The 11,822-nt window shown below is 36.8% G+C and overlaps 4 protein-coding genes across 4 annotated transcripts; 2 read left to right on the top strand and 2 right to left on the bottom strand.

The window, feature by feature from the left end:
• Positions 1 to 404: 404 nt before the first annotated feature.
• ATG15 (triglyceride lipase ATG15) lies at positions 405 to 2,012 on the top strand (the record flags this gene model as incomplete). The annotated part of the gene is made up of 1 exon (XM_041550675.1): positions 405 to 2,012. The coding sequence occupies one exon, from the start codon at positions 405 to 407 to the stop codon at positions 2,010 to 2,012; it is 1,608 nt and encodes a 535-aa protein (XP_041406609.1).
• A 380-nt stretch (positions 2,013 to 2,392) lies between these two features.
• On the top strand, positions 2,393 to 3,331 carry CPR4 (peptidylprolyl isomerase family protein CPR4; the record flags this gene model as incomplete). Its single annotated transcript, XM_041550676.1, has 1 exon — positions 2,393 to 3,331. One exon carries the CDS (start codon positions 2,393 to 2,395, stop codon positions 3,329 to 3,331), a length of 939 nt encoding a protein of 312 aa, XP_041406610.1.
• Positions 3,332 to 3,479: 148 nt separating this feature from the next.
• On the bottom strand, positions 3,480 to 3,896 carry IMG2 (mitochondrial 54S ribosomal protein mL49; the record flags this gene model as incomplete). The annotated part of the gene is made up of 1 exon (XM_041550677.1): positions 3,480 to 3,896. One exon carries the CDS (start codon positions 3,894 to 3,896, stop codon positions 3,480 to 3,482), a length of 417 nt encoding a protein of 138 aa, XP_041406611.1.
• A 3,460-nt stretch (positions 3,897 to 7,356) lies between these two features.
• On the bottom strand, positions 7,357 to 8,457 carry KABA2_05S00528 (uncharacterized protein; the record flags this gene model as incomplete). The annotated part of the gene is made up of 1 exon (XM_041550678.1): positions 7,357 to 8,457. The coding sequence occupies one exon, from the start codon at positions 8,455 to 8,457 to the stop codon at positions 7,357 to 7,359; it is 1,101 nt and encodes a 366-aa protein (XP_041406612.1).
• Between the last annotated feature and the right edge of the window lie 3,365 nt (positions 8,458 to 11,822).

Here is an 11,822-nt window from a genome sequence, read left to right on the forward strand (position 1 = left end):
AATGTCAGTCGATTTTAATGTTTTTTTCGACCAGCTTATTTTTTTTTTTGACTTTTAGCGAAAAGCTAATTGTATCGCTTAAGAGAGAGAGAGAGAGAGAGAGAGAGAGAGAGACAGGGCAGCCATGAAGTGTGGGACTTCTTTTGATATTTGACACTACAAGATCAGCTCCTGCTAATACAAACAAGGTTTGAATCCAGGAATATTGATAATTTTTGCAATAGATTGAATTTATAGAGCTTATATTCTGAATATATCTTTGAGGCTAGACTTCAGAAATTTTTTAGGATCGATAGACGTGAGGACGAAGTTATTTTAAGACAGTCACCCCTAGTTCAAGGACGAAACAATTACAAACATTTATCGAACGTTTTCCCGTTAAAAATACACAAAATTAAGAAGTAATGAGTAGACTAAAAAATGTGTCGAGTAGTCGACACAGAGTGAAAGGTCGACTACTGACTGTTCTCTTCTTTCTAACAATATGCATGATATATAAATTACGCGGTAATTTAGGCTTAATAACCGATAAGTTCCTACATCAAATAGATCAAAATACATCTGATGGTAAATCATATTTTATTCTACAACAAGTATATCGGCATGGTGTTGGGGAAAACTACCAACATCACCAAGTACTCGAGGTATCAGAAACGGTAGCCGCCCAAGCAAATATGCTATTCCAGATGCAAGAAGCCCAATTAATGAAGGGGTCAAAGGATGAGGAATCGATGTGGTCAACCAATCCTCGTTATAGAACAAATAATCCTTTCTCTTACAAATTCAGGATAAGCCAGGACGATACAACTGTTCCCAGAATGAAGAACCGAGAACCTAAATATCTGGAATTTTTGGCTAGCGATACTGGTAGACAAGTCACACCTGAATGGGAGGACGAGATTATTAGGGTTCCAAATATTACCGATATAGATTCTGTGATCGGTCTTGCACTTATGTCCTCGAATGCATATGTTGGAATCCCACATACCGGAGATTGGCGTAATGTCACACAACCGTGGGATCGCAGGGAAACTGATGGGTTTGGTTGGGATGGCGAAGGTCTAAGAGGCCACGTTTTCTATAACAAAGTCGATGATATTGTGGTAATATCTATCAAAGGGACGAGTGCTCAGGGTGTTCCAGGGGCTGGTGACGACGAAACAACTACTAATGACAAACTAAATGACAATCTATTATTCTCATGTTGTTGTGCAAGAGTGAGTTACTTATGGAATACCGTATGTGATTGTTACATAAAATCTAATACATGTGATGAATCTTGTTTAGAGAAAGAAATAAGACGAAAAGATCGTTATTACCAAGCTGTAATTGATATATATACAGATGTCATACTGCAATATCCTACCGCTACTGTTTGGATGACAGGGCATTCACTTGGGGGTGCGTTGGCTGCGTTAGTTGGGAGAACGTTCGGCCTTCCAGTTGTTACTTTCGAGGCACCAGGTGAATTACTTGCTGCAAAAAGACTGCATTTACCATTCCCACCTGGATTACCACAATACCTGGATACTGTCTGGCATTTCGGACACACTGCAGACCCGATATTCTTAGGAACTTGTAACGGTGCCAGTTCGTCATGTTCGATAGCCGGATATGCCATGGAGACATCATGTCATTCAGGACAAGTATGTATATACGATGTAGTTAAAGATAAAGGTTGGCATGTCAATATGCTCAATCATAGAATTCACACAGTAATCGATCAGATTCTCACTGAATACAATAAAACCGCTGAATGTGTCGTACCTGAGCCATGTGTGGACTGTTACAATTGGAATTTTTGGCCTGACCGTGACCACAAGAAAATTACTACAACAGAGATCAGTTCCACAACTGTACAACATTCAACTTCTGTATGCATCGGAAGAAACTGGCTTGGTGTGTGTACTGCTTGGGCTACTGTCCCGGATACAAATGCACCGAATGAGACTGCCATTTCATATGCTACGGAGCAAGACATAGAGAAGAATACATTGACGAAGCATCCTTAAATATCTATACCAAGAGATAGGTAAGGCCTGCAATATCATATCTGATTACCACTCGTTTTATACGCGACGCGTATTCATTATGGTCTCAGTTTTGGGACTACCTGTTCTTAACGATGAAGGGAAAAAATACGCTGTGCTGCAATAATCAGGTAAGTAAAAAACAAAGAAAAAACTGAAAACAAAAAACAAATATGTAGGACTGAGTTTTCAATGATAACATACTTAAGCTTGTTATTATTTCGGTTTTGCACTTAACTTAGTTGCTTATATCAGGTACATTGTTATAATAATCATTAATATTACACACCCTTTTATTTTCGTTGAATACCCCGACAACGAAGTGAACAATGCTGACCATTAGATTTGCTCTATATGCCCTTATGTGGGTGACCTCGTTAGTGCTAACAGCACCAACTGAAGGTTTAAAGAAATATTCTGAAGATATCGATTTGACTAAATTATATGAACCAAATCCTCCAGTGACCCATCGTGTTTACATGACTGTTGAATATGAAGATCCATTGACTGAAAAGGCAATGAGACATAATTTCAATATCGACTTGTATGGTACTGTTGTCCCATTAACTATCAGGAATTTTGTTGCTCTATCTAAGGGTGTCAAGGCTCGTGTTGAAGGTCAAGACCCAAATCAGATCCATGTCATTACATACAGAGAATCACTTTTTACCCAAGTTGCCATCGACTCCTTCATGCAAGGTGGTATGGTCGCTCCAGCTTATGGTCCATTTTCCATTCATGGTAGTGCTTGGGCTGATGAAAACTTTGACTTGAAACATGATAGAGTGGGTAGAGTCTCTATGGCAAACAAGGGAAAACCAGACACGAACAACTCTGAATTTATCTATGACACCAAGACTGACCCAACTGGTGAACTAGACAACAAGAATGTTGTCTTTGGTCAAATCTCTGCCGGTCTAAAGGAATTATTAGACATCATCCAATACGTGAAGAAGGATACTGATGGAAGACCAATGAAGCCATTTAAGATTGTATGGGCTGTCCCTGAAGAGTTCAGACTAGGTGATCAAAAGGTAATGCATCAAAAGTACTTGGACGACTTAGCTGCATTCAGAGCTGGAGATTCTTCCAAGGGTGTGACTCTAGTTGAATCATTGGCTCCCGTTAAGGTCTATACGAGTAAGGATGCTGTAGAAGATAAGGTTCTATACGACAGTTACTCCAGTTCTGCACTAAAGAACATTCTATTTGTTGTTGGTGTTGTGGCTGCCTGTTTCGGTTTGTACAACTACAGGGACATTATTTTAAGAAAGAACAGCAAAATTGTGTCTATGAGGTAAATTAGTAATTATCAGAGACATATTAACTTTTATTTATTTTTCTCTTTAGTAGTATTTACATGAATATATAGTTTATTCGAATAATTTACACATCTTTGAACGTAAAAAACACACTCAATACAATACAGACGAAACTGAAATATGTCCGTTAGAAAGTTCTTGTGAGAATACCTTTTACTTGTTTCACTGCATCACCTTTAATGATAATCTTACGCGATTGTGTCAATACTTTCCAGTTCTTTTCTGGAATAAATGGTAATTGTTCTCGTAAGTCGTTACGCAGCTGAATGACATCACCCTGAATCTTCCTTATCTCGGTGATAAGTTTGTTACCACCACCTTTGGTGTCTGAGTATACGGGTAAGTTCCCAGTCTTACTCCTCGAAATGAAATATTTACCTTTCTCAAAAGGAATCTGCTCAGATATCAGTTCATTCATTGAAATGTCTTCTAATTTTGGAAACAGCCCTTTGTTGGTAGCTATAAGTTTCCCTGTAGCCACAGTTGATTGAAATCGTATACCGGTCTGAACTATCTGACGACACCTACCTCCAAGTACACTCATTTTCTTTAATATCAGTATCTTATCTCCTCGTTATGGGTAGTATACTCCTCTATATGTGTTTATAATGCATGTCTTCAAAAATCAGTTATAAATTTGTCCTTTAAGTAGCTTCCCTTTGATAAACTGTTTAATATCAAAAGCTTTTTCGAGTGAGCGGGACAAACTCCGCCTCGTATAAAGTGATGGAAATTCTGTATGCAGTAAGAAGTATAAATATTTCAATTCTTAGCGTCTACAACTACATATACTTTAATGGACTGGTATATTGCAGTTCTATTATTTGCAAATATTATTGGATGTATGCGGAGATGAAATCTCTAACACGGTATATTAACGTTTTATCACATGATTTGAATATATGCTTGGTAACTGTATGTCTAGCTGCTATGTTAACTTCCATGTGTATATCAGTACGATACTTTGGATCGAATAATTAGAAGCTATATATTTACTTAGGAACTGTTTGAAAAGAAACTATGATATTTTTTTAAATGTATCCAGAAGTGCAAATATTCTTGTAAAGAAATGACCGAAGGCCAAAACTTAATAGACTACATCACTCCTATTCTCACAATGCTTGTCCTGAGAGTCCAAAGTGAATCCATAACGCTACATAAACGGTGGTAAATGGAAGTAACTGGCTAGAGGAATTGTCCATGTAGCGCTCTTTGCTAAGAACATCTTTCCAGGTCCAAATATACTTCTTTTGAGGCGGTAATTCTTAGAGTTGAGAAATTTAAAAAACGTTTCCAGCGAAAAACGTATTTTGTTTCTCAACTGGATAAATAATATCATTAATATAATTAATCGTGGTTGAGATATCATTATATTTATCTCAAAATTGTGATTCAGGATGTCCATCAAAACAGTTGTTATGCCTTAATTGGTTTATCCAAAAAGTGCTAATATAAAGCTCATTTAATATATTAAGAATGTTTAAAATAGTCTTTACTTAGAAAGCTCTGTGCAAACCGAATTAGCTCGCTATTGAAGAATGACGAAGTGATCGCAACAGGTATGAAACATTGTGTTACGGTTCGAACAAAATTTTCGTCATCCACAGGGAAGAAATTACCTGTATAGTATTTTCAGATACATAATTTTATCTTAAAAACCATTGGAATGAGACAGACTTTCCAGTATAGAAATATAATATCAGCAGACTGCACTAATGAACAAATTCTTTATCATGCTTAATCAGTGACAGAAATTTCGCTACTCAATAAACTAGTAATCAAACACACTGATGTGCATAAATTTGTGTTGCCACCCAATGCCGGACACACTAATCCCACAGTAGCATCTACTTGAACAGTTCTTTCAAATCCTAAAGAAACAATATATGCTCCCCTCCTAAAGCTACTTGACATTTTTCGAAAATCAATTATATGATCTAATATTGGATAGTATTTTGCGACAAAACGGTGATCACCACTCATACCACCTGCCATTATCGGAATTTTCGGTTCTGACATGTTCATCATTACAGTATCCATCGATACCACCATAAGTATTGAAATATACTTCAGATTTAAAAGCAAGGCCAATGGCACCCCGTCACCTGGTATAATATCATAAGTTGTTGGTTCGGCTGCCTTAAAATCCTGTGCTGCAAAACAATACTTCTAATCACGATTGTTGGAAAGAAACTCCGGCAGCTTCAATTCAGATAAACTACCAAACCTATCATTTCCATCTTCGTCGTTCATCCAGTTCTGTGCTAAATCACCATAACTTTGATTGTATTTCATGGAATACCAATTCACTGGAAAGTCCCGGCTCTACTTTCCTAACCCTGTACCATTTATACCTAGAACACCATTTGGTACGCCTGAAACTGCACTCTTAATTTTATTAGAGAATTCGTCAACAATCAAAACACCACTTATACCGACATGTTTACTTCACCGACATGTTTACTTAAAGGAGATGAAAATCCTATAAATGTATAATTGGTGTTCCCTTCACGTTTTAGATTATTTGGGACTACATTCCCACGTAATTAATAGTAATGCTAAAGACAGAGGTCCCATTAAATAATATCTGTCCAACTAAGGGATGCTCAACAAATTCTGAAGTATGGCCCATTATACTTACCACTCGTTAAAAGGTTTACTTTGTTGCAGATCCTGAGTTGCTACCGACAACAATAGCAGGCAGTGAATGCTGCAGCGGTTGCCAGAACTCCACCAGCAATTTGGAACACAAATACCTCCAGTTGCAGCAACACAAAAACTTTCAACCAAATAGGGGTATCATAGGCAGTATAACCAATTATAAATCATCCTAAGGAGATTCCTTCTGCTAGAGTTCAACTCGCACATTTGACAAGTCTCGCTATATCTTGCTTACTTGGTACTGTTCTAATACTCATCACGTGACTACCCGCTCCTTAAATAAATAACATTAAGCCTGGAGTAATAGCTACTATTCTGAAAATTCTTCCCGACCTGGTACTCGTTGCCAACAGTCTCCAATATAAGGGATTATCGTCTACAACGTCCAAGGAAATTTTTCCCACTACTTGTAGTATTAGTTGTTCAAGCTATAAGAATTAAAGTGAAATTTCGAAGTTTGGATTTTCAAATATAAAAGGTTGAGACAACCTTCTTTGCAAGAAAAAAAACAGTAAGTTGAGTAACGTCCTCTTAAATATTTCTCAATAGTGTATCTTTCATTAATGTAATGGGTATGGACAGCTATATGTTGGAATGCCACTGTTTTCTTGTTGAGACATAGTGAACATTTGTCCAGAATAGGAAATATTAGGTCCCGTTGTTTTGACATAAACTCAATGCCGAATAAATGATGGACTCAGTTCTCTTTCTGGAGTGATTGTTCGTTGTTAGGATTTAGAACTTAATTCACTGTCGGTAATATATTTCACATAACACATACATAACACATAATGCAGTACTATATCCATATATTGGGTATTGCAGCTATATTACCCAAATCACTATGCTTAGAATATCACCAGTTTAATATCAGAAACTCTGTATGACAGTTAAGATATTTTTTGAAAAATACACTAATTATTAGTAAACGAAATATGTCTACTGTTAATATTACACTTTTACATGCTTAACCAGAAAAGCAGAAAAAAGGTCTTTTCTATTGCCAAACAAAAAATAATATCTTATCAATATTAAAACATAATAGGAACAAACCATGAAAGAACCATCATCTGAGAGATGAGTAAAGGCGCACCAAGGTAAATGCATTTGTGAATCTGGTTATACCTGGCTCTCTATGGTCTTATTCATATTCCATTCTTAAAATAGATATTTTAGAAAAAAGTACATGCTTTTCATAGGGCAGATTAACCTCTTATAATATATAATATATAATAGAGGATTTATAATATAAAAACACCAAGAATAGTACACACTTAATAAATACAAATAGATATACGTCAAATTATTATGTTTTAATTTAAAACCTAAAAAGTTTTGATTTTCTATTGACATCGATCTGTTTCGCATTGGGCCCCACCTTTGTTATCGTTACAATAATTATCGATACCACCGTACTGGTTAGTATAAGCTTCGCCATGGGTAGCATCGGCCTCCCCAAAAGAGTTATAATCCGAATTACCGCTAGCCATTACGGTTAGACACCATTTCCATGTATTTTGCAAATCGTTAGTGTAAAGAGTGTTTGCAATGTCCACTTCCCAATCACCAGGGTCTTCCGACAGATCCCATACCTCCTTTTCCAAGTTGGAATTCTCATTGTCGACATTATATGAAACCCAATCGACTTCATATCGCTGTTGCCTTTTCGACACTAAATTAGTTCCTAATCTCTGATATTGATCGGTCCCATTATATCCGGATTTGTATTGTTCAGCAATATCTTGTGCCATTGAAACAACATCATAGTGTGGTAAATGTGATGCAGTGTGAAATCCAAGTGATGTGAACCAATGAACAGCTATTGTTGCATTCGCTTTTGATCTCTTTCTCAGACCTGAGACTACATTTGTAGTTAGTAGTGGTACCCCCAACCCAGCGCTGGCAAATATATCAACTACTTGGTCGTAGACACTATCCGGTTTATATAACTGATTCAATTGATAAGCGCTGTCCACAACCGGATAAGTATGTTGGGTAGTGTTTTCCAACATATATTGACTCTGATATCTGGCAACAATAGCGCTAGCAACAGAACCGTCGACAAACCCAAGATCACGCTTGATTTTATCTGTAAAGGCAGCTGAACCAGCCACTACAGTTGAAACTGCTGTCGCTGCAGTCACACCACTTGCTAATGCGAAACATGCGGGTGCTGCAGGAGTTGCACATAATATCGGTGCCCATGCTGCACCGATAGTTGCGGCTGCAGCTATCACCAAACCTGCCAGTCCACCGATCCTAGAAAATGTCCATCTATTTCTTTTTGTTAACGTAGTATTTTTATCAATAGGATTATTTTTCGGAGGTGTATCAGACAGGGTCGAAAACACTAATACCAACATGACGGTGACTGCAACGGCCAGTCCTATTAGCTGTGGAATCCTAATTCTTGCAGGGAGTGAGCGTGGGACGGTTTGGGACATAATAGTGTTGATCGGTAGTACATTTCCTGTCTTTTAGAAGTAACTAAGTCGTAGGTGATTACGAATTATCAGTATGTGGCAAAACTGATTACGCAAATAGCAATAACTACAGAAGAAGAAACATAGAAATGTTAACGAATATATATAGATATATATGCCAGAGGTTTTGAAAATTCCCAAAAAAAATCTTGAGATGTGATCTCTGATGGATGGGATTGTTTGGCAAAAAGAGGTCCCTAAAGAGTAAATACAGTTAAATTAGAAACAATCTATTGATCAAGACAAAAAAAATAGCAGACACGACGAGTCAGCATAAAAATGAAAAAGATAAAAACAACCCGCAGGCAATGCCAGCACAAAAACGCATGCCCATAAGTACCTTGAGTGAATGCTACAGTATATTCTCAGACCATCCCACGCCAACGAACTGTCACAAACTAAGAGTAATATGCACCACACTTAACTTCAACAGGTAAAGAAATACCTTTAAGCACAGTTATTGATAAGAGGCGACAATAGATAAGAGGCTCTTTAGTATTCTACTATATGTAAAAAATATATAATATAAAGAGACCGATCGATTATCTTATAAATGTCCGAATTAAAACAATCAAAGTTGCAGAGACTACTAGAGACAAAACCTCTATTTCAGACTCTCTACACAAACTTTTGCTGAAACAGTTGTTTCAGCAGGCAACAAGAATTACGATAGTGCATAAGGCCTCTCGTAAATACATAATTCGTATGTAAACAACATAAAATGGGGCTACCTATAAAGCCATTTGATGGGTACTTTTACCAGAGAGACTCCAGGAGTAGCGCCCCGAAGTGCAAATATTTGCACGCATCGCAACACTTTTGACCTTCGAAGCACACGAGTTGCTCTTCACTGCCAAATTTAGAGGAAGCTATGCATCCTCCCGATGGGATAACCCAGCAAAAATAGCAATAGATGTATTTTCTCTCTTGTGGTTGCCATTGTTGTTGTTATCCAGAATGGACGTTTTTCATTTGGTAATCCGCGCCTGCAATCTCGCGCAGTGCAGGACAGTGCAGTTAGATGTTATGTGCTCTAATAAATGTCGCAGGGGAATGTGCAACACGCTTCGAGGTTGCAGGACCTTCTGGTGTATCCGTTGTTAGCGACGAGTACATCAATAGGCAATGATGACACAGACTATGCAACTTATGACTCGTCTGGTATATATACCAATTGGCTTGCAGGTATTTCGCATTTTATTGGACGTTCAGAACCTCCGGAGTGTAATTTGAACACTACCGGTTATTGTTTCATTGGTGGGATAGGAATTTTATAGGTTGATCAAAAACTACAAGATCGATTAAAAGAGAAAACTGGCTCGCTTTATCAGTGATTGGCATCCTGTGCCGGCACTGTACGTAGTTGGCAGGAGCATCTTTCATTATGTGTCGGTCGCCCTGATGGTAGACAAAGATTCTTTTCAAGAACATGTTTAACATCACTAATTGTAACGCTGCTGTATACCTCTGGGTTCTTCATTGCAATAGTTGGTGTTGTGGTCTTCTATGTTGACAATGGAAACAAGGGATTCATTAAGATGTATGTTGCTGGTATATTAAGGAAAATTTAGTGCCATGCTAAGGCTTACGTCATTAATCTAAAGAATATTTTTGATCTGTCTAATTGATAATTTGGGAGCTATTACAGTAATATAATGTTTTGCTAAACTTTGGTAGAAATAGATGACGAGACAGGTGCATGTAATACATTTCATATCAGGCTATTCCTAAACAGTATGGACTGCATATTTTATTTAAGAAGTCAACAAATGACCAAAATGCAGAGTTACTTAAAACAACTGGTGTTTATTAAAGTTGTAAGCTGGTCTGCAGCAGCCGCACAGCATAGATTTTTCTCTAATTGTGGTTTATGGAAATGTTCATACGCCATTGCAAATACCACTGTTTTTAGGTGTGTTTGGATGATAAGAAGTTGATTGAGCCAATTCATCGTTATCATTGCGGTAAGAACAAATCGTATGTATTGATCTGAATTATTTGTAAGTTGAGCTTTTTCAAACTGTATTTATTTTCTGATTTTGTTTTTTACGTAAATACGTATGTAACTATATTAGCTCATAAGCTGTCATTTGATTTAAGAGTTTCAAATGCAAAAACATTATTCTGTAGGCGTATAGAGCACTAGTTAGCTTAGTATAACAATTTAAAGTCATGGAGCGTTTTTCCTAAAATTCTAATATATAAGAAGGAAATGTTTTTACTTCTTTGTACTCTACGCCTAATAACTAATTTCGCATGAGTGTTATTTCAGTCTCACTGAGTCCAACAGTACTAAGCAAGTAAATTTATCAGCTCCTTTACCTTTTCCATTTTTTAATTGTTTTGTAGTTTCTTAGATAAACAATTTGGTTTGTTTTCCAGTATTATTCGACATAGAAAAAGTGATTCAAGGAATAATCCAACTGGGCCATCATTGAATTACTCCTAAGCTTAATTGCAAGTTTTACGTGTAATATTTTTTCCATTTGTTCTATCATGTTTCAAATGATATCGAAGCATTACCACACGATAGAATGCTGTTTGTTAATTATAATTTAAAGACTGCTAAATTGTATGGTTATATATATAATTAACAGCGCTGGGGCTTAGCGTAGGTTTTCCTACTAGGCAAATCTACTCCACTAGAATAAGTATACTACCATTTATAAGTTATCGAACAAGAATGTAGATGGTCAAGAATTGGGGACCAACTGAGAAGAACCCCAAAACCCTTGACTACAAATTACCGTCAATACTTAGTTCTGGATTGATTATCAGATCTTCGTAGAAGGTATCTGATGTTTTACAACCGTTACTATATTACAGTATGTATCTATATGTTGATGTATAATCTTTAAAAGTCATCGAGAGGCCTCAACAGACCTGACAGTGAGGTTTTGCCAGATCTCGAATCTATACTAAACACTTAGGATTGGTTTGGTTTGGCAACCATTGAGTAATATAAGGAGTCTATATATTTATTAGTACTCCTGGTTATATAACTGAACTGTGCAACAAAGGATTTTCAAATTCATGCATAAATATGAAGGTGAGAAGTAATTGAACGGCGAAATTATATTATAAACATAATTAAGAATGTACAACTTTGTTATTGTTCTTTTGGTCATTTATTAGAATATGTAAAGTTAGCGGCGGACTTATATAAATAGTATAAAACAACATATCCTAACCGGTGCTCGTGTAGGTAGCAGTCCGTACTCTTACAGCTCTGATCAAAACCTCAGATAAGCTACTTAGCCCTGCTAAAATTTAAGGTGTTTAGCACATCCATAACTGCATTCATACAGACAGTGGCATTTTCTCCT

This window comes from Maudiozyma barnettii (assembly GCF_903064755.1).
Source record: "Maudiozyma barnettii strain CLIB 1767 genome assembly, contig: KABA2_05, whole genome shotgun sequence".
NCBI lineage: Eukaryota > Fungi > Ascomycota > Saccharomycetes > Saccharomycetales > Saccharomycetaceae > Maudiozyma > Maudiozyma barnettii.